This window comes from Malus domestica, chromosome 10 (genome assembly GCF_042453785.1).
Source record: "Malus domestica chromosome 10, GDT2T_hap1".
Classification (NCBI taxonomy): Eukaryota; Viridiplantae; Streptophyta; class Magnoliopsida; order Rosales; family Rosaceae; genus Malus; species Malus domestica.
In genome coordinates this window covers 32,379,131-32,402,860 of record NC_091670.1, presented here as the reverse complement: position 1 = coordinate 32,402,860, position 23,730 = coordinate 32,379,131, and the positions used below count along the sequence as shown (strand labels likewise).

Genomic DNA, 23,730 nt, shown 5'->3' with positions numbered 1-23,730 from the left:
CGTCCTCGAAATTCCTGGCGTAGCTCGACGGCTCGTAGCTGAAGTCGGCCGAAGCCAATGAGTGCCGGCTCCTCCCCCGCCTCCTCTGAGCAACGTCGCCGTTCGCCCGGCATTTCGCCTCGTTATCCTTATCAGCCACCTCAGCAGCGAACACTTCCAAATGCTTCTTGGAAAAGCAGTTGGAAGTGCTTTGAAGCACATAAGTACTTCTATACAGATAAGCAATTTTAAGTTTCCGGCCAAACATGGTCTTAATTCAATTTCTTTCAGGTGATGGACATAAAACGATTGAACAACATGATGAGCGAGCACGGAATATACTCTCGGGAGAGATTGCTAATTCGGGACTGCTTGTGTCATAAGCGCTTCTGCCAATAGCGCTTTCGCCAAGTGAATTTCAACTTGTAATGCTTGTTCTATCAGGCAATGAATCAACTTCAAATGTGTATAAGTGTTGTGATTTGTAATTGTATCCACATTGTCAAAGTGTTGTTATTGATAGAAAGCTTCTTGATTTGAATAGAGAATAGTGTTCCGCTTTTCATTTTTTGATTAACTATCGTTAAAAAAATAATGTAGACGGGAGAAAAAAAATGGTAAATGGGTAAAAAAAGGATAAACGGGCGAAAAATGGGTAAACGGGTAAATGATTATGGTTATGGTTAAATGGGTAATGGTTATGGGTAAATGGGTACACGGTTATGGGTATGGATAACCGTTTATAAACGGTTATGGTTATAAGTATAACCATTTATGTAATTACCCCACGGGTAAACGGTTATACGGGTATGAACATAAACAGTTATGGGTAAAATAATCGCGGTTACCCGTCCGCATAACCATTGCCCATCCCTATTGTAGACTTTGTTATATGACTAAAATTAGAAAAGAAGTGCTGCACGGAAATAGATGTGTAGCAATTACAGCTCTAAAACTCGTTTTACGCAAGGAATGAATTGAATTTGAACAACAACAAATCCACTACCCCTTCCAATTATCTTCTCCACTTCAACTCGTTTATCTTTAAGATTAATTCCCATGGGTTTGAGAACATTGCATGGCAGCATTACCAGTCCCTTCACCAATAACTCAAAAGTATCTTGCAAAAACCCAGAACCTGTACTCCTTCTGCAACTCGCGAAGGACCAAGCTCCAGTCCACTGCAACTTTAACAATACAAGGCCCTATGAACCGCACCTCAAGCTCGATGCCACACTGTTCTTCGCACCGCAGCCTGCATCGTCAGCCTTGCGTCTGCCCAATTTGGGAACTGCAAACAACACTGTCTCAGCAATCCGCAGCTTCGGGGGCTGAAGATTTTGGAGATTTGGGCTTCGAATTTTTGGGATCTGTGGGATTGGTGAGAACCGGAGACGGAGCGAAACCAAATATGAACCCAAATTGTTGAAGCAAATTAAAAAATAAAAAGAAAAGAAATCGGAATGAAATTGAACGGAGACGGAAAAAAATGGAATGAAAGATTAACTTCTTGCCGTCAGTAGCTTTCAAACAGAAGAGGGGCTATTTGGTCACTTAACACAAGTACATTAAAATTTGTCTCTCTTGAAATAATTAAAAACCATTGACTCAATTCAATATTAAAGTTTAAAAGTACACCTTAGGTGTAATTTTACCTAAAAGAACCCCAAAAACAAAAAAAAAATCTTAATGAAACACTCATAGTATTGTTCACATTTATCACGAAGTTACCAACCGATCCCTTTTTATTAAAAAAAAATTAACATTTGAAATTTTGAGAAGGGATGTGATATCCACACACCCTTTTTTATTTCTCCCACACATTTTTGGTTTTCGGTCGTCGGATCGGATAAATTGAAGAAGATCAACGGATAAAAATTAACAAGGGTGTGTGAGAAGTAAAAATAGGTGTGTGGATAACATACCCCTTTTGAGAATTACTCGAAAGTACTATTACAATAATCTTGTTAATTGATTAGGGAATTATGTTTCATTCGAATTAAAAAAAAAAAAACTGTGAGATTGCCACGTGCATCACTTTATATTGTGGGGACTCAAATGTGTTTTTTTTTTTTTTTGAAAAACTAAATGAATTCATAACTAGGGCCGGAGCCAAAAACACAGGGAAGCCTACCAGGAGGCAACAACTAGAGGAAACAAACAAAAAGCAGTGAAGAGGGGAGCAAAGGCTAAAGACGCAGCACCAAGTGCCAAGCGTCACCCCCTTCACCACCAAACTACAATTACGGAGGACATGGGAGGCCATCCTTATTTAAAATATGCACCAACGAAGATGGGGGATGGTTAAGCCAAGTATAACCGCACATCTCCGTGTTACTTCTCGATGACCATATCATACTTTTAACCTTATCGTTTATATTTGAGTGCTTAAACCAAAAAATAAACAGACAAAACAAAACAAACCTGTCGACTTAATTTTATAGAGTTACAAAAGAACTTGATTTATATGTTTTAGCTTTAACTGTTGGAACTCTAAAGGTTAGCTACCTACAACACATGAAACAAGTGAAGTACATAGTATGAATTAAAACAAACCTGATGAAGTGAATGATCGAGGAGAAGTCTTCTACTCAATGGGGATCTTATGTTCTCACTACAATATGGCTAGTTACAGAAAAAGAACGTGTACCTCTTGAGCAAGGACTAAACTATTTCATAGATGTGAAACCACAACCATTTCTTCATATCATATAAACAGTTTGGCAAAAACTGCACGTCCACTACATGCCAACGTGGGATATCCACTGTTAGTGTTCGACCTTATTGTCCTACTTTAAAGGAAAAAAGATTTGTTCAAATATTAACTTTAACTGATTTCAATTTCCACTAAACTTAAACCTTTATGTGATAAGTTTAGAGTCCAATAGGGTTTTAACCGGCTATATTTTATGATCAGATTGCAAAGTTTGAGCACTAAATACATGTGTTACGTACTTGTTTATGTTTGTAAAAGTCTAATATTCAACACTAAAAGAGAAGGAGAATAGAGTATCACATTGTAAATATAACAAAATAGTATTTGGTTTATATTTTAGAGGTTCACAACTAATATTAGCACGATATTTTGTGGTAAAACTTTACACAAAATAATAAATGACTCTTTTAATTGAAAAAATATCAATGAAGTTAGTGATGACCTTGCCGAATGTAAAAAGTATGTCAAAAACTTCTTTAATTTCATTTGCGTGTTGCACACACACCAATTACTGGTTCACTACTACATTTCATTTGCGTGATGCACGTGTGAACAAAATTATGGAAAAGGCAATACTATTCTTTTTTATAACGTAACCAACAAGAGTTTACAATTAATTAAGAATGCCTTTTTTTGTTGAAAATATGATTAAATTGCCTAATGTTGCATTAGTTCCTAATAAGTACCTTTTTGTTGCCCTAGCTAGGTCCCGCATATATATAACTCGTGCCCCACTCATGGATAACGATGTGCAACTAGTTATATTTCAAATTTAGGGTTTACACAACCCAATCCAAGTATAAAGTAATGAACTAACTAGCTAGGGAGTGCCATGGAGATTTTCACAAAGCTTACTTGTTGTCTAGTTGGAAAGCCATGCTTGCTGACCAAAAAGAAAACGAGTGAGTACCGTCTGCATGCACTTTATACACCTGCAGATATTAATATAATCAATATATGCCTAAGTTCGTGATCAATCCAAACTCCTCTTTTAACCAAATAATTTAGCATAATTGAAGAAGCACGAGAATTATTTTGGCATATTGTATAAGCCAATTGACTTATCATAATAACATTATTCAATACATACGTAAACAGACATTGGAAAAATCAATGCCGTGGTGCATATATACATTCTGCATAGATTTAAGGACAGAGATTTAGTTCAATTATAATCGCAATGAATAAACTAAATTAATTGACCTACAAAAAATCATAATGTTCGCCATGTGAGAAATAAGATTTAGTAGATGAAAGTTTTGCCAAGAAATTTCAAGTACTAATATTAGCAAGGATGAATGGCCTAAAAATGAACGATTTGGATTATGAGGTTAAATTATGGAAATGCCTAAACAAGTAGTTAGTTTCGTATTAACTTAATAATTTGTAAGCGCTACTATATAAATTGACTTGATTTGAACTAGCACAAATACATGTGCCAGTTAGTAGGTATGGCCATCCCACATAACTTTTTTTTCTTTTCCATGTTGAGAATTATTCACAGTTATATTGCATGATTAGAGTGGTGAAGTTTAGTTAAACTCCGACACTCTAATCATATCATGTACATAAGAACATGTTAATTCCATCGGTTTTTTAATCTATACTTCCGAATGATTGGATCATCAATTTGTTGGTATTCAATGCTAGCTAGGGGATTCATGTTTGGAGATGAAGGGCAAAGTATTTGAGAATATAAGGTGGCCGAATGTGAACTCAATTTGGATCTTCATTGTCATCCAATCAACTACCTACATTTGGTAATGTAGACTAATTTTGTAACCACAGAGTCCTTTAACTTGTTAACTACCCCATGTTCTTTATAAAATTAACTAACCAACTGTAACATTATGCTTCTTTAAATGAGAACCCCCGGAAGCCATGTTGATGCCATCACGGTGCACCGCAGAATAATAAATATTCCTTTTAATTTTCAAAATCCAGTAATATATAGTTTTTTTAATTCGTTAATCGTTGAACTGTGTGTGAACTGAGAGACCAGCTTGTACAAAAGTCATCCGTAATCATTCGCAGGCAGCTCATCACAAAAAACCCTAGCTATCACCGTTTCCACACCGCGTGGATATAGCGTGTTCTAATTATTACCAATCATGCATGCAACCTAGTTGTTATTATTTTAAAATTCCACGACTCTGATGACGAACCTTCCAAACATATTTAATGAACAAGAAAGGAACAGCGGAAATTCTCATTGATTGTGAGGAGGCTGCAGGAATGGAGCTCCATAAGCTTTTCTGTACCAGGATTCAGGAATACCAGGGCTGACTCACCGTCCTTGATTCTCTATGTATTTAAGGTCTGTCTTAACTTTGCTAATTTGTGGAAAATCTAAGGTACTACGTTATTTCAACGTAAATATGAATGGGTGAGATTTAAAGAAATAAATCATTTGTCATCACCGTTCATCTATCCTATTAATATTCCAGTGCAGTTAATTAAAGCCACATAATATTGTAGCCACGCTTCTAACTTTGTTCATAGCATTGGATTCTAGCAGAATTCACAGGGCTAGATTGAGGAAAACTCCAAATCCATGGGTATGAACTTTGAAATGCCATATAAGTATGGTCCATGAGGAGGAATATTAATCATTCTTTAATTAGAGAAGTACCCAACATTCAAAAAGCACTAGTATTAGTTCAACTATATGGTTGTCTAAACAATGACGTTTGGTTTGGGCTGTACTTGAAAGCTACAAAGAGATTATTTCTTGCAAGATACATATTGCATTTGATCAAGGAGCCAAGCCACCCCCATTTTCACCCATATGTATAATATATGCTAGCTTTTCAGAGTTTTAAGTCTCTTCTTGTTGTTGTTTGTCAATGAGATGGAATGCATAATACAAATTTATAAATCTTCGTAGAACTCCCCGCTTTATTTTTTGAGAATCAAAATTTTTTCTGTCCATATCAGATTTTATGTTTGTGCAAAAGAGTGAATTTTATATAATAGTGTCAAGAGAAACCAACAAGTTAGGATATTTTTGTTGTTTGGTAAAATTGGGGGTATAAATATACCACACTTTACAAACACCAAAATAATGATCCATAAGAGTTAACTCGATTCAAGCATGCACAAGTGACGAGTGCCATAGAAAACAAAGCGAACGAGATCCATATTAAAACTCCAATCCGCTAATTGATCAACAATACCATTTTGTTCCAATAGTTAAGATCGATATTGATACAAATGAAAAACAAAATCCGCATAGGGTTGAAAAGTTCAATGAGCTACGTGGAATCTAAAGTACCAGAAGAAAATACATACCAAGGCAACAGATTCTTGAATTTTGATTAGTACTTCAATGAGTTTATTGTAAAATACAAATTAATAGGGACCAACTACAAACAGATCAAGACAGATTAATTTCTACTAATGGCTACTAGAAAGTCCGGATGATGACAAACAAATCAGACCTACACTAATATTTACTAATATATTTCAGATCTTTACCATCAAACGAACTAAACTAAGATGGTTTAGATACGATCGGGTAAACGGTGAATTGATCGAAGTCACGATATTCAATGTCTTTTTTTTTTCTTGTAGCCATGCAATTGTCTTATTGTGGTTGGCTATCTGGAACCTAGCTTCAAGAAATACATGCTATATATGCCCCTTATTTGAAGGCACAAAGGCTTTTTTCTCCATTCCCATCTAAAAAGTACTTATCAAAGACATAACATACAATAGGATTGTTGGATAAATATCAACAATCAATGATAAATATATATGCTAATAAATTATAAATGCGAATTAATAATATTAAACAGACAAATTGAAGATCGAGGCTTGCGTACCACAATGTCCTTGAAACAGAAATTTTGTCCCTACCCAATGCTTGTAGTTCTACGAACGTCTGCTTCACCAGGATTCAACGATCTAAGTTAGAATTCCAGCACCAGAAAACTTGACTTCTGGCAAATATTTTTTGTGATTCTCTTAGTAAGAATGTTTGGAATTGTAGAAGAAGAATTTTATTTTTGTGTTTTAAATACCATGCAGATGGATATATATATATATATATATATATAAAATAAGTTTATGCTTGTTCGCAATAGGTATGAGTATAAGATGCGTTTGTTGGGAGACATCTTCTCAGATGGGTGCTTTGCTCGCTAGCGTTCTTTCATCACTTTAGACTTCATCTGAAAAGATGACGGTTGACATAAAAAATAATTAATTAATTAAATCCAAAAATAATTAATTAAAGAATTTAATTATTAGAGCCCGAAAGCCCCAAGGCCCATCTTTTGATACACCCCAAAGTCCAACCCCCAGGTTAAGCCCAATTTTATTCTCCATGATCCATCACTCCAATTAATTTCTTTAAGGGACAAAGCCTTATAAAGTGATGGAATCTTTTGGTAGTGATCAATGTGGAACAATGAATTTCTACTCAAAATTTCCAACAAGTAGAATAAATAGGTCGCTATCTAGATTAGTTTCGTTTGGTCATGCTACTATCTAGATTAGTTTCGTTTGGTCATGCTACTAATTTGAGCCTTGAATCAAGCTAATCCGAAATGGTGGGACTTTGTTTGGTTCATTGTACAATTCTACACCTAAACCCTAAATAAAACCACACACATTGTCAATATATAACTTTTGACGTAAACCTGAAACAAAGTCAGACACGGATTTTAGATATAAATTCTAAACAAAATCACATACTATCGAGTTAACATTGTGTGTGATTTTGTTTGGGATTTGAGTCTAAGACTACGTGTGGTAAATTAGTTTTGCATATACAAACAATATCACTCTTGATTTGGAGTAAGCAAGAAAACAGGGAAAACAAATTCAACAATTGTAGGCTAGTTTTTGTTTAAATTATTGGGAGACCATCGAAGAGCAATGTACGTCCGGGTCCGGCTGGCAGCTTGAGTCTTGTAGAAGGAAGGGCAGAGACAGTCCTACACGGGCCGTTGAAAAGGGTGCAGAATTTGGCAGTCTAGTCTCTATATATAATGAAATGAAGTGAAGTAGTTTCCAAAGCGCCGTACATGTCAGTGAGTCGGTATTGAATTTGAACTCACCACCCAACGACCAACACCGAACGACATAAAATGCAGAGAGAAGACATTTATGTCATCACCAATACCCTTAACTACGCACTTGCGGCCTTCGGTTTCTCCTCCAATTTGCCTTCGACAGTGTTTGATCATTGCACTTCTAAACCTCTTTTACATTTTCGCACATTGACTATTTGATCACATTGTACTGATTTTCTCATTAAAAATCTTCATTTTTCCCAACCTAACCATTACAATGTCTTTTAACATTCCCAAAGCATGCATAGGTAATATTTATTCATTACAAAAAAATAATTCACTACGTTAATTGCTTAAGGCGTAGAGTTTAGTTCACAAATTTTGGCCACCTTAGCTTTAAGCTCCCTCCAATGACATTCCTAAACTCAAAATGATCAATTACAAACCTTGACTGACCTTCTTAATTTACTTGTGATATTTTACAAATTTCAATAGTAGATTAATATTTTTTGCTAAAGGGGGACTAAACATGCTATAACACACAATTTAGTGCTCCTTAATTTATTGTTTGTTTAATGTTCTTTAATCAATAAAGGGAACTTTTGTAAGATCCCACATCGTTCAGGGTTGAGGATCATATAAGCCTTATATGTATATTCCCAACTTTACCTAGCACGAGGCTTTTTGGGAGCTCACTGACTTCGGATTCCATCAGAACTCCGAAATTAAGCGAATTCGCGCGAGAGCAATCCCATGATAGGTGACCCACTAAGAATTTCTCGTGTGAGTTCCCAAAAACAAAACCGTGAGGGCGTGGTCGGGGCTCAAAGCGACAATATCATACTACGGCGGAGTCGAGCTAGGGATGTGATGGGATCCGGGCTAGGATGTGACAGCTTCTAGTCCCACCCACCAATGACCAACCCTATCACCCCAGCCACCTTATAAATCTCACCCCCATAAAAACTTAAAAATTAAACAACACTATTTTTCCCCCCCACCATAATTCCTAAAGATTGTTCTTGTAAATAAAATAGTGTAATAATGTCGTACAATTGATTGTCACGTTAGCAAATATATGAGTCAGTTATTTGTCGTATCATCATTTAACGGTTAACTTAATAGAATCTCTAACGATTGTATGACACTAGTATTAAATCGTGAGCCGTTGCATGAATTGAAAAAATTTAAAAATCCTTTATTTGAATTTAAAATTGAACAAAAATGGGAGAGGTCAAAATGTAATTTACCAATAATAGGATATTACAATTAGATAAAATACTTGGTCGAAAATTGACTGCCTCGATCCAAGCCATTGATGGAGTAAGTTTCCTTTTCTAATTATGTTCTGCTTCTTTATTCTATTTCCAAGAAAACCAAAGTCTGAGTTGAACTTTGAAAATTGGTTGGTACACTTAGCCTTCAGTTGAAATTTGAAAACGATCCGAAACAATAGTCTAGTCTCCCAGTCAATCCGTACATGGCTGCAATAATCTTACCAGATTGGCCCCCATGGCTTATATATCCATGGTAGCACATTGGTAGTTGACTGGCTTTCATGTTGGCTCCCTTATCAATATGATAAAACACGTATGGGCCACACTACTTCCCTACATACCTTGGATTTTCTTGACATATTTCAAGATTTGAATAAGAAAATTTGTAGAAAGTTCAAAAAAAAATTGAAGGTTATTTTATTTGTATAAATGAAATACATACACATATAGATACTGAAAAATAATTAATTATTTATTGTCAACAATTTAGAACAATTACGAACAATCTAGAGAAAATCTAAAGAGAGAGATAGAGACAAAAGAATCGAAGAGAGAGAAACTGGCAGATGTAATTTGAAATCTCAGTTAATAATTGTGTAATAATTACGGAACTCATATTATTTATAGATACAACATACACAGTAGATTAACTAAGTTAAGACAAATCCAATGGTGATAATGACACATGGCATATTTAACACCATCATCCTCATCAAGCTCATGCTTTGAACAACCAAACATGAGATTAGAACAATGAAAAATAAATTAGGGAGAACACAATCCTTTTGTGAATATATCTACATACTGGTCTGCAAAAGCCGCATAATGCAACATAATAGTTCCTTGTTGAACTCTTTCACGCACAAAATGATAGTCAGTCTCTATGTTTGGCCTTGGAATGCAATACAGGATTAGTGGGGATTAGTAGCCAATGCTAGAAATGTAAGTCCTTGAGTAGCTGATGTATCCAAACAACTTCTGCAATGACAGTAGCCATAGTTGTGTATTATGCTTCTGTGGAGGATCTACTAACAATGTGTTGCTTCTTAGAACTCCAAGAAATAGGATTGGAGCCAATAAATACTACAAAATCAGTATGTTGCACCTAAGATACCTCAAAAACCTTTTGACTGTAGCAAAAAGAGATTCAAGAGGTGAATGCATGAGCTGACACACTTGGTTTACTATGAAAGCAATGTCTGGTCTAGTAAATATCAAATATTATAGAGCACCAACAATACTTTTGTAAAATGCAGTATCTGAAAACGGAGCACTTCAGATTCAACAATTTCCGATTAGGATGATAAGAAGTAAGACAAGGTTTACAATCCAACATGTTGGCTTTGTTCAGTAAATCCTTGACATACTTCATAGCCCTTGTGACTGATAATAATTTGAAGTCCAAGGAAAATTGCAAAATACCCAAGTCTTTCAAATCAAATTTCCCTTGCCAATTGAGAAATCTTGAATTGCACCACCACTATCATCAGTGAGAATAATATCATCAACATATAATAGTAAGACAATAATAGACTTACCATCATACTTGACAAACAAAGAAAGTTCTTCATAAGAGGACTTAAATCCTAATTGAAGCATAAACTTGGTGACCTTGTCGTTTCAGGCTCTAGGAGCCTGTTTTAACTTTTAAACCAGATAAAGAACTCTCCAACTTACAAACATAATTTGGGTGAGAACTATGACCGAACCCTTGGGGCTGAGCCATATAAACTTTCTCTTCAACTCATGGAAGAATGCATTTTTTTACATTTAATTGCTTAGTTTCCAGCTATGTGAGCAGCCAATGCTAAAACCAATCTCACTGTGGTTGGTTTAACCACAAGACTAAAGGTCTCATAGTAGTCTAATCCAGCTTCTTGAGAAATCCATTGGCAACTAACCGTTCCCTGTATCTAGCAACTGATGTGTGAACTCGTAAAACGTGGATGCACCTTCGTTTCAGTCTAGAAGCTGTGCTTTGGAAAGTAGAAGTTTGGCAGTTGGCATAAGGGATCCTCGGCTTTTCTGATGGTTAGGACTTGAGAAGTCGTATTTTTGCTAGCAGAAACTTGAGTGCCAAGAACAATGAGTTCTCTACTTGGCTGAAAGAAGAGAAAGACGTGTTGTTCTCCGATCTTTCTTCAGATTTCGCAGGTCAACTAATTTTCAGACTTCGCCAAAGTTTGGAAAGAACAGAAGCTTGAACCCAAGTACTACCAGTGGATCACGCGTATGTGGAAAATTAAAGAGTGAAATGCAACCGCAGGGGTGGTTTCGTGACTAAACGTCGCAATATATATATATAGCTTATTTCCATATGTGATTTTCGTATTTGTAGATTGGTAAAACAAATTGATTTTCTATATATGAAATTTCAAATTTGTAAGATTAAGTGCAAGGATTTCAGTTTCGAAATCAATGAATTACTCACACACTAGTGTTTAATTCCTTTGTTTAACTCCTTACCAAACAAGTTAGTGCAGAAGTTGCAATCTCCACCATTCTTCTTATTCCGGTAGTTAAAGTTATCGAACAGAGAATTACAGAAATCGGCGAAATAGAGACATTCTAGACTGCTTGCAAGGGTGGAATTACTAGCCAGCTCCATTGCAGTGGCCTATTTTTAACCCTACCTTGAGAACCTCGTGGCCATTGTTGGCTCACTGTTTAATATTTTAGTTTCTTTCTTACTCCCCATGCATGTGCTATCTCAATTTTTCTTCTTCTTACACTATCTCCAACCGACGGGATAAAGCTTAAAATATAAGCTTTAAAACCCCCTCAAACTATCTCCAACCATGGGTCATGGGAAGAAAATATATCTCTGGGCTAGATTCTCCCAGGATTTAAGTTTGGCTTAAATTATTCTAGACCCATCAAACAATCATATTTCAAACTTTTTTTTTTTGTTTTTTACTTATAATATAACGGTTATAATCAAATGCTGTTTTTTACTTATAATATAACGGTTATAATCAAATGAGATCAAATTTAATAGTCAAAAAAAAAAAAAAAACATTTTAAGGCTAATATGAGCAGTCATCCAGATTTGTTTCATAACTATGCCAACGTAAATTCCCCGAATTACAAATAGCAGAACAAAACATTCTGCAACCAATTTCTTCCCCCACCACTTATCCAAAACCCAATAATTAACCAATCTAATCCCCGAAATCCAACCCGATTTCGACCTTCCTAGTTACACAAAATAACTCTGGTGACAATGATCACAAAGCAAGACACAGTGAAGAAAAACAGAGTCACAAAATCCCTCGCATTCCACTTCCTCACCGCCTTCGCTTCGACTCTCAAACTCTTGGCCCTCCTCAGCGCGTCGACCTCCTTCAACAAATCGAACTCCAACCCCTTCTTCTTCAGCTCCTCAATGCATTTTCCCAGAAGGTTCTTATCCTCCTTTTCTCTCTCCAACAACTTCTCCAGGTGCCCCTCCGTGTCGCTTTTATACCTTATCGCCCAAATGATCCCCAGCGAGAAGCAGAGAGAGCAGAGCGATGGGATCCAGGACCTGCGGCACGCGGACCCGTTCGGGTCCCGAGACGATGAACTGAAGAGAAGGGTGAGAGCCGTGGAGTGGAAGAGGAAGAAGAAGATGAAGAGCATCGTGATCTCCTTTCGAACCGAGTCGATTTGGGACTCCTTGAGAGAGACCCTGTTGAGGATTAGCTCTTCTTCTTTCAGCCATTGCTTCAGGAGAAGCTTGTGGCTCGGAGACTGAGAGATTTGGTGAAGTGGGTGAGAGAACTTCGGCTCCATGATCGATTTGTTTGTGCTCTCGTCGGCCATGGATTTTTGTGTCAGAGAAAGGTAGTGGGAATTTCTGGGGTGAGTGGTGAGTGGGACTTTGAAACGGTCGCGAGGGTTTCGAGTGTTATAACGGTCAAATTTGGAATATTTTAAAAGTAGATTTCCGGAAGTACCCCTACCTTATGACGGGTATTCACGAGATCGCGAGCTTTTGTAATGGCTAGGATTATTCCAGATCATCAGATCTGTGATAGTGAAATTTCATGTTTGTCCCCTGAAGTGGCACGCTCCAACGGTCATGATCCAGATCATCAGATCTGTGATAGTGAAATTTCATGTTTGTCCCCTGAAGTGGCACGCTCCAACGGTCATGATGATTTAAGTAAGTGCCAAAATACTTGCACGTTGATTTAGGAGCAAGTGTTTTTTTTTTTTTACGAAAACTCGATATTTTATTGAATTCAAACCATTACAAGTCCTGATTAAGGAGGTTCTAAATAAGATCACGAGGATCTTCTAATTATACAATTTCATTGTCAATAGAAACGGCAAAATATTTGCATGTTGATTTTAGGAGTAAGTTACCTCTATCTCCTTTACCCAAAAAAAAAAAAAGTTATCTCTATTTTCATAAACTTTTTACTTTATTTCTTTTCCTATAGTTTATACTATTATCATGTTTTATATATTTACGCTCAAACCGTCATCAACGACTACTAGTATTTCGGCGTTTTTGCCCACAATTTTTGGTCGGAGCATATACAAAAGTTGCTCTTCACAACCTTCTTCGCGTAACTGTGTTAAATTCCACATTCATAAACGATTGAGCGTCAAAACATCAAGGACGGAAACATATGGTAAACTTTTAGAGGTAAATAAAGAAAAATGTTCATACATGACACACCCCGACCCAAATTGAGGCTTGCTGGTCGTCACGCGCCGGCTACGTGCAGACACGTGCCTGGCACACTGACGGAACGTGACGGCCAGCATGCCGGCATCGGAATTTTATGATATATAGATCAATGTACACATCTTCTGAAATTTTTATATTATAGATCATTCATTTTGGCACAAATTTGTGTGTTTAATTTCCTCTCACCGTCACTCATATTGCTTGCACTATACTTGCTACAAAAAGTAAAAAAAAAAAAAAAAAAAAAAAGGAAACTTCGTTTAATCCTTGGCAAATATGACTGTTAGTGACTTTACTAAAACCATGAGTAAGATCAAAATCTAGTTTTAGTCTCTTGATACATTAATCACCTCGTTTATTAATTATATTTTGATGTTTTAATTATTTCTTTTTTTCCTGTCTAATTTTATGTATTAATTATATTTCCTTATAATAATAATTTTCATTTCATTGATCATTATATATTTTGTTGTAAACATTTTTATTTTTGATATACTTTGTCTTCTTCATTTAGATATATAAAATCATTTAATATATTTTAGTATATCTATTTCGGTACACAGATTTAGGTACAATAACTATAATACATTTCAGTGCATACATTTCGGTTCGGTACATACATATCAGTACTAACATTTAGGTACATTAATTAATACATTTCAGTACACACCCTTCAGTAAATACATTTTGGTACTAACATTTAGGTACATTAATTGAGTCTTTCAAGTTTGAAGAATGTTAAATGAGATTAATAAATTAAAAATCCCTTTTTTTTGTCAAAAAATAAATTAAAATGTGTATATTAATAAATTCGAATATTTAATAGGAGACATTGAATAAAATATACATGGCCTAATCGGATAAATAATCCATGTGGTCATAAGGTATTCAGAAGGTAGCCCATGTGGCAAGAAAATTCGGATTTAAACCCTTGTGATCTAAGTCTGTTAGGATTTATACCCAAAATTGAAACTTCCGTCATTTCTCCGTTAGTATCATGCACATGGATGTCACATGCGAGGATAAGATGATCATTTCATCTCCCGTTTCATACCATCCATCAAATCCCTCATCCTTCCCTTTACTCACTCTGTAATTACGTTTAGATCCTTCACCTTCACTCCCTTCCTCTTCCTCCTCTTCTCAGCCACACCCACGGCCTCCAAAAGCTATTCCAAACCCTCAAATTTTATCCCAAACCCAAAGAAGCCCTGAAATCCCAATTCGGTTTCACGGAATCGGGGTGGCCCGTTGGTCAAACAGCAGTTTGTGAAGAAATTTGGGGTGGCCCGTTATCATATGTACCAACACAACCACCGCCATTGAGAAGAAGATGCGTCATGCATAGCGGTTTGGGATATCCGTGCAGCTCACAGAAGAAGAGAATCGCAACTCTCGGGCTGAGGGGTAACTGGGATTTGTTCTTCTGGGTTAGTTTTTAGGGTTAGGGTTTTTTTTTTTTTTTTTTCCGCTTTCTTCTAAGAAGAGTAAAATGGATAAGGAATGCAAATCCCCTATTGATCTATGAGACATGAATGAGATCAAAATCCCCCCAATCAGGGCACTTATGAGCAGTGTTAATATTAGTTCACGATAATTATAATAGATTATAATTTTAATAATTGGATTGCAAATTATTTAGTGAATTGAAGGATACTCGGAGATTTGAGCTATTGGGTTTTTGTTTTTTTCTCTCTTAATTTTCAAACTTTGTATTTGATTGAGGATCATCTTAAGGGAGGGAGGGATGAATTACTATTTTATAATTGATGATATATAAATAATAAATTGAGTTCCCTAATTTTTCTGTTATAGGTGAAGAAAGCACCGAGCCTGCAACATCATGCACCAGCTCAACTGAAGGTCGAAGGTTGCGTTCTCATGGCAAAAAGCAAAACGGGGGATGAAATGAGCATCTTATCCTCATATGTGACACTCATAAGGGAGGAATGATGGAAGTTTCAATTTTGGGTATAAATCCTAAGAGACTTAGACCACAAGGGTTTAAATCCAAATCTTTTTTATCACATGGGCTATCTTGCGAATACCTTATGACCACGAGACTATTTATCCGATTAGGCCAATATACATTAATTAATTTGAATTAAGGACTGATTAAAGGACTATAATCAATATGTAATCTAACACCATAGTTTTATTAAATTTCAATATGTTTCAAGGATTAAAAAAAAAAACCCAAAAAATAATACCTTGTTACAAATATGAAAGCAAATTATTATGATTTTTATATCAAACTCCATGGCTGACGACCGACGATCACAACCGTCCATGCCTTCGATCTCCCAAACCAGCGGTGGCGATCATCTCACCTTGACCCATTATATGCAGTGGTCTCCTGAAACCAGAGATAAACCAAGTTCCCGACCTCTTGCTTGCAACCAAAGGCAGATAATGCATGAAAGCTCTTCACTCTCTCAAAGAGTAAAAAGACATAAAGTGAAACCAAGAGAAGTAGAGCAAGAGTAAACATAACCCTAGATGCATTGAAAAAGATGCTATAGGCAGCCAAACACAGATAATACATTTTGTAACCCTTAAGCCCTTTTGTTTGGAGAGAGAGATTCTTGTGTCTGACAAGTCGTATGCGGCCAAGACAAAGTTTTCAGATGGGTGAGCCCTACTTGCAGGGGGTGTGGAGGAGGGGTTTGTGTCTAGGTCGGAGGAATCTGTTGGTCCGACGTCTACCGAGTATCGGAACTTAGAGGGAGAGGGGGAGAGGGGGGGGGAGAGAGAGAGAGAGAGAGAGAGAGAGATGAATGAGAGAAGCTATATAATGGAAAAGCGACCACACAAACTTTGAAGGCAACAAAAGTGTGAGATTGGACGGTTAGTTAGTGTTAGGCATTGATTTAAGGGAGTGATTTGCGGGCACACAATTAATTGATCACCGGGAAGTTGGTGGCTTGAGCTATCAAATTTAAGTTTATAATGTTTATGTCGCAGCTTTGAGGACACTCATCAATTCATTTGGTTGTTTGTCAATTTTTGTGAAAGTAACCATACAAATTAAAATTCGGAAAACAAATAAAGAAATGACAGAATTACCGTGTTTTCAATCTTTTTTGCATAAAAGGTTTAGGGAGTTGCTAATGAATTTGACATTTAAAAAAAAAATCATCATGCACTCCTCTCTAGTAAGCTAGTTTAAAATTTCTGTCTAGGTCTTCTAACATGGGAGAAGATTAGTGTAAACACGCTTCACAAAAGTAAAATACTTTGAACGTACGTGAATTCTTTGCCAAAACTTTCTTGCTTATTTATGATCATATTACAACCTGCACCATATACACATCTAAGCATTTTTCATGTAATTGGTATCCATAAGCATCCTGTCTTACCTTTGAGTTTATTTACTGCGTCTCCGTCCACACTATATTTACACCTGATAAAGCATTCCCACTTCGATCACTGAGGTATGCGGAATTCCAAGTGTGACTGCTGGACGCCTGCAATTCCGCCTCAGAAAATTATAGACAATGTCAATCGCAAACTTCTTCAGGAACGGTGATACCTCACTTGCCTCAACATAAGGATTGCCCATCATGTAGGTCACGCCACCAGCTTCCCGTGCCTCCATGAGTTTTTTCATCCACTGCTTAGCACTGCCAACTCCATCTCTCCACTGCTCACTACTGCCGCCACTAACATCATCACTCCAATGCACAGCTCTGCCTCCATAAACCTCATTTCGTGTTGCTGCAGATATTTGGTTCGGTGACTGCCCTCTAACTGCCAATTCTTCACTATTTCTCTCCTGTTTCAAGAACTCCGCCACCTTTTCAATCAGTTGGGTTTCAAAGTTGTAGCAATCTTTCACATCCTTGTATCCATACCTGCCCAATAATAGCATTAGAGAAGTTCCGAGAGCTATTCATGCAAAAATTCAATGAGGTTTGGCTTCAAACCAGAGAAACTTTGTGGAAAGTACCTTACAATACACCGGAAAATAGACAACTCTGGTGGGCCAATCCGGTTAACAAGAAAACGCTCACCAAGTGGAACTTTTGGAATCATCAGATATTTAAGGGTCACAAAGATGAGAGTATGATGAAATGTAGGGAAGTTCGTGACAAAATGTGCAAACATTGGAGGGAGACCAAACGCAACTTTAGAGTAAACTAGGCAGATTCCAGGGACCCTTGTAATACCTAGGCTTGGCCCAAAGCTTAGAAGTCTATCCAACGATACCTTGTTATCTAGCTCAAATGCATCCTTCTTTACAGTCCCGTAATTCCAGATAGACATCAAAGACACAATTACAAGAGCGAATAGAAGGGGAAGCCAACCTCCATGATGTACTTTTCCAAGGCAGGCAGAAATATAGAGTAGTTCAAGGGATCCAAAGATTACAAAAAACAAGAATGCCATGATAACCTTCTGCTTCCAAACAGTACTAATAATTAGAAACATCAAGCAGGTCGTGATGAACATCACTGTCACTCCAGCAAGCCCTGTAAATGCAACATGGTGTAAAACCGCTTATTTCAAAATAGCACAAATGAAGAGAGAGAGAGAGAGAGAGAGAGAGAGAGAGAGAGAGAGAGAGAGAGCACAGACCGTATGCATTGCCTATCATATGAGTGTCTCTGAAACCTATAACAACCGCAAGACATAATACCATCAACATCCAGTTCACCTCAGGTATGTATATCCGCCCATGTATCTGATTTGATGTATGTTTGATCTTCACACGCGGGAAGCACCGAAGGGCCCTGCACTGACTGACTATTGAGAAGGTAGCTGAAATTATTGCTTGACTTCCCACCGCAGAAGCAAGAGTTGCAATAATAACGACTGGCCAAAACATAACCTCTGCAAGGAAAGAAAATATTTTACAAAAAATTATCAGTTCAAATTCAACACCGGCAGCTTCTGATTAAATAAGATTAAATATAAAGTCCAAAACTGGTAAAGGCATTCACACAGATTGAAGCTTCTAAAGGTGCAGAAGCTACACCAGAAGGTTTGCAGGTTAAATAGATGTCTTTCTTGTGCATTTTGTTAAAAAAAAAAATGCAGACAAACGTGTAGCAGATAAAAGCTAATAATATAATGAACACTAAAAATAACGGCCTTATACTTTGAAAACTGTAATAATGAAGAATAATGACATGCTTTAGGTGCAAGTAAAACTTTCTCTAAATCATTTGAATTGCTAATAAGAAGAATGACGTTACGGGAAACAACTAGTTGATGTACCATTGCATCAGAAAGAATATAGATTTACCAGGAATGGCCATGTAAAAACTGCAACGCAGATCCTTTTTGTGCTTGGAGAGATAAGCAGCTTCTCCCATGTATGCAAGAATTAAGCAAGGGTAAACGAGCGCAGTAAATGCAATCTGCAAGACGAAAGAACTAGTAGTAAAAAAATACATAAAGAATAAATAATTAACTTGCATATGAAGCCCAGAGAGTAAACAAAGCTATATAGTTAGCAATGTGACACTATTAGAAACAAGCATGATAAATTGTGTTCTCGAAAAAACTGTAAAACTATGAAGAATTAGGATGCAAGAGAAAAAATTTGAACAGCCGAAAACACAACAATAAAAGTACTGAGCAGTTTTCTGCTTCAAAGAGTTAAATTAAAGGATCAGAATGAGCTTACCCTGATAGACAGTTTGGAAAAGTGCCCAAGATCGGCAAACATTGCTTCTGTACCTACCATAGCCAAATAATGTTTTAGCCTTAGAAAATATGAAGTTTTCTAGGCGACTGCTGAAGATGTGGAACTTTTTTCTATGAACCAACCTGTAACACAAAGAACAACGCCTCCAAGGGAACTCCACCCAACTCTTCTGGTTATTTTGAAGAAGTTATAAATATAGTAGGGCGACAGAGCACATATAACACCAGGGTTCCAACGGAATATATTGTAAATGCCTACCCCACAAATGCATAGTAACCATGTTAACATGATTGGAGCAAAAAGAAACCCAACTTTGTGTGTCCCGAAATGCTGAAGAGCAAAAAGTCCGACCAAGATGATGCACGCTATCAGCACAGTATAATCTGCCATGTACAGACGTAAAGGTAATTAGAAAAGTTAGTTTTCAATGGAAATCGAATAGAAAAAATGTGTATTGCATGATATCAGACAACAAATAATGTTGCACTATATCCATTATTCTCAACTCCATGTATTGCCAATGCGAAAATCTTTATGCAAGAATATACTGCAGAAATAATATATATATATATATACACGCGCATTTATGATTGACTTACTCTCATGTAAATCTGGAGCTTTGATTCTAATTCCAGAAACTGCAGAAAGAACTGCCAACATACACAACAAAACCTCATTAGGTCAACATCAATAACTGCAGAAAGGGTCAATTGGTAGGGCCAGAGAGAACATTTTAGAATATCATACCGGACATTGTTGGCGTGAGGATACCATCACCAATTATCATGCCAACCCCTATAAAAACTACAAGCAGCAATACAATTTTAGAACTCTTATGCTTCTCAAAGAATTTTTTTATGAGGGAGCTCATTCTTGTATCCTTGGTAGATAAACCAGAACAGTCAGATGGTATGCTTTCATATTCAGGATGAACTGTGTTCCAAAGGCCCAGCCTTGAGTGTCGGCATAGCGATGAGTACAAAGCAAAAGTTCCACCTGTAAAACTAAAAGTGAATCTCTAATGTCCAACAACTATCAACCAATATATATTCTCACAAGCAGCTATAAGATAACTGAGGTTACTGTAAGCACCTTCACCATTGTCATCTGCTCCTAACACAAATATTATGTACTTGCAAAGAGGGATAATAGTCAAAGTCCAGAAAACCATTGAAAGCACGCCAAGAATCTCGTGATCCTCCGCATAAAGACTCAAACCATGTGAGAATGTACTTTTGTATACGTAAATGGGGGATATGCTAAGATCCCCATAAACAATACCAAGGCTCTGATAAGCAAGGCATAGAGTGGTCGTGTAAAAATTCTGCTCATAAACAAGTAAGACAAGTGTTATTATGCTTACAATATTATAACGTAAACTGAATTCCGCTGCAAATATAACCAAGCAGGAACAGTACTGGAAAGAAAAAAGATGGACAGCATAACTAGGACAAACTTCCCTTCTGTAATGAGTTAAACCAGTCCGGGACCATGATTGAAGTTAAAATTACTAGACCTACAAATATCGATGTTAAAATCAGCCCAAACTAGTTTGGAGTTTGGATACTGTTCTTCTAACATGCTCTGTATCCAATGCAACTAATTTTTTGTGGTGCTCATACAAAAGGATCACTTAAAAGTGAAGCATTAGTAAACTAACATGACAAATAAGGCAGATTGAATCCGTGAACTTAATCTTGAAAGGACCGATAATTCTGGTTTATAAAGCAGCAATGGAAGTGAATTAAGAAACCATGAAGAAAATTACCATGAAATAACTCATACTTAACTTTGTTGATACAATAGAAAATCTATAGTACAACCAGAATCGGAGTCCAAAGAGCCATAAACAGAAAACAAAAAAAATAAATAAATAAATAAAGAGATTCCATAGGCCACAGCAACTTAAATTATAACACTTTCACAAAACAAAAATGCATCTATTGTTTGGTTGCTAAGAAAATCCGGAAGAAAACAGTCAAACACATTGTAAAGACTGAACGAACATTCATTGGGAATCAAAAACAACAAAACCCCATTTTCCAAAAACCAAAAATAGTAAAAATAAAAATAAAAACTCAAAATTTCACTCTTTACATTCCTCTATTACTTAACTTCCCTGGAAACAAACACACACAAAAAAAGAAAGCAAAAGATTGAACACACATAAGAACGTAACGAAACACTCACCGGGCGCAAGCCCCCGGAAAGGGAAGCTGATTCCGGGTCCATTTCCCTTTCCAGTCGGACCCCAAATGCTCTGAATCAATGTGAAGTTCAACAGACTAGTAATCCACCACTAAAGCTATTTACACTGATGTGGGTTTTCTGAATAGTGAAAAAGAAGAGGACCCAAAAGGGAGACAGTGAATGGTAAAGAGCAGAAGTTAAAAGGTTCAGACTTTTGAAGTGAAATTTTTGGTGAAGGGAAGAAGCCAGTTATGGCAAAAGGGAATAAACCGAAACAAGAAGAGGGAGGGAAGAAGGAGGCGAAAGGCAATTTTATAAAGACTCGAGTTTTCTAGAGATTTTTCAGCGTGACCGTCACACGAGATGGTACATCATGTGTCTCCATATAAATGGTGGGTTATGTGTGTTAAAGGGTTAATAACTTAAAAATTAAAATTTTCATAACAACGCGTGGTGTATCATCCGTGTTCCCGTCACAACTACAAATTTCTCGAGCTTTTCGTAGAGAGATGACGAATGGCTTCGTGCACAAGTTACAACTTACAACGTGTCAAGAAAAAGGACTAGAATTCACTCTCCTCTTTTCATCTCCTTTCATCCCCTCCTCTCATATTCTCTTATTTTGTCTTTTTCTTGTTATAAAAAATTAATATAAAATGTTGACATAACTTAACCGTGACCGTTCAAATAGGAGAGAAGGTAAGGGAAAGGGCAAAAAGAGGGGAGAAAATCCTACTCCCGAGAAAAAAGGTCCCAGTGGCTTTTTTTGATTTTTTGACCTTTAGCTAAAGGTGTGGTCGATTTCTAAATTTTTATGTAGTAGATAATGTTATTGATTATCTGACTTAACAAGTAATTATTTTCTTTTACATGGTTGCATACTTAATTGTGGCAGAAGTTTTATATTCGATTTTCACATACACAAGTTCTTCCACACGGTTAAGATAAGTTTAGCTCCTATATACAGGAATAATGCATTTTAAGATTAAGTTTGAAACCGGCTTCTTTTTTTCTCTACGAGATGGAGTACTGAACTAGATCAACCAATAAATCATTCACTAATTAGGTATCGAATTCAACACAAATACGATAGGTTTTACTATTCATATTTCATTCCACCGAGGTGAAGGAAACCAAATATAAATGAGCGTTCAAGAATATACGTTTATGTCATCAGCCGTTTGTTGGTGTTGTACTTCCTCAACTCCTCATGTACTATGTTGATGTTTTGATATTGTGTTTTTAAACTATGGCTACGGCTGTCCAAAAATAGATTCTCTTCTGCGGCAACATGATCACATGTGTTAATCAAAGTTGTCAATTCAATGAAATCTGTCGGAAAGTGTAGCATCTTACAATGTTTATATAAAATACTTCGTATAATAACAAAGTATAAAGCACGAACTACACAGTTGACTATTGCATATTTAATGCCCGTCACGAACAATTATTATGCGGTACTTTGGAGTAGTACGATCACATGATATTCTGAAGTGTAAAATATTAACATGTTCATCTGTCTATACAATGTGATCGCATTTCACTGTTAGATAATCACTTTCTCGAGTTACAACATTTTTTTTTATGTTCAGCTCGAAAATTTCTATATTTTTGCTCATATTTCCGATAACTTTTTCTTTTCCTCAGTGTCAAAAATCAGAAGTCAAGATTAATTAGTCGTATCTGCAAAATGAGAGTGACAATCTATCATGACATATAGGAGTTGAAAAATGTAAATAAAAGAGTCACATCTAAGTGAGAACATCTAAATTGGGAACATTCTTTGGGAGACTATGGCAAGTATCGATGGTAGCCCTCCTATCTCAGCATTGGAATATCAGAGGGAGAGGGAGAACTTGAGGACTCCAAAGCCAGTGAACTATGGCAAACAAGTTATTCTTGTAAAAGATGGAGGAAGAAAGTTTGCCTTTGTCTTTCTCTCTTTTTAATTTTCTGTCACATAATATTGTTATCATTTTTTGTACATTTTGATAAACATTTTAAGTCCCAGTATGGCCCGGGACTTAGGTTACGGATGTTGTTTTCAAATTAAATACATATTACTAAGTCGGAGGTTTTATAAAAAAAATACATCGGTGATATTAGTAGTGAACCTTTCACATATAAACGGTATGTTATTTTGTTATATCTCTGATGTAGAATTCTGTTATATCCAATATATTTTATTGTCACATATTACATCTATGTTATTAATT

General features: G+C 36.4%; 2 protein-coding genes across 3 annotated transcripts; both read right to left on the bottom strand.

Annotated features, from left to right (window-relative positions):
• Window positions 1-12,022: 12,022 nt before the first annotated feature.
• On the bottom strand, window positions 12,023-12,934 carry LOC103445812 (uncharacterized). Its single transcript, XM_008384870.4, has one exon. It carries the CDS (start codon window positions 12,792-12,794, stop codon window positions 12,186-12,188), a length of 609 nt encoding a protein of 202 aa, XP_008383092.1. The 5' UTR covers window positions 12,795-12,934; the 3' UTR covers window positions 12,023-12,185.
• Window positions 12,935-16,923: 3,989 nt separating this feature from the next.
• On the bottom strand, window positions 16,924-21,843 carry LOC103445847 (probable potassium transporter 13). Of its 2 annotated transcripts, XM_008384899.4 has the most exons (10): window positions 21,515-21,843; window positions 20,417-20,648; window positions 20,072-20,320; window positions 19,924-19,974; window positions 19,447-19,707; window positions 19,304-19,356; window positions 18,920-19,034; window positions 18,250-18,504; window positions 17,621-18,143; window positions 16,924-17,525 (listed from the first exon to the last, which is right to left on the bottom strand). In XM_008384899.4, exons 1-10 carry the CDS (start codon window positions 21,554-21,556, stop codon window positions 17,069-17,071), a joined length of 2,238 nt encoding a protein of 745 aa, XP_008383121.2. In that variant the 5' UTR covers window positions 21,557-21,843; the 3' UTR covers window positions 16,924-17,068. The 2 variants fall into 2 exon arrangements, with proteins under 2 accessions (XP_008383121.2, XP_070662990.1); XM_070806889.1 differs by lacking the exon at window positions 20,417-20,648 and having other exon boundaries at window positions 21,515-21,837.
• Between the last annotated feature and the right edge of the window lie 1,887 nt (window positions 21,844-23,730).

What these genes read in the sequence shown, in the direction of transcription:
- LOC103445812 (XM_008384870.4), bottom strand. Translation starts at nt 12,794, where the DNA reads ATGGCCGACGAGAGCACAAACAAATCGATCATGGAGCCGAAGTTCTCT.
- LOC103445847 (XM_008384899.4), bottom strand. Translation starts at nt 21,556, where the DNA reads ATGGACCCGGAATCAGCTTCCCTTTCCGGGGGCTTGCGCCCG. An exon ending in AGCAGATGACAATGGTGAAG is followed by an intron (nt 20,321 to 20,416) that starts GTGCTTACAGTA and finishes TTAGTTTTACAG; the next exon opens with GTGGAACTTTTGCTTTGTAC. An exon ending in AGCTCCAGATTTACATGAGA is followed by an intron (nt 19,708 to 19,923) that starts GTAAGTCAATCA and finishes TGTACATGGCAG; the next exon opens with ATTATACTGTGCTGATAGCG.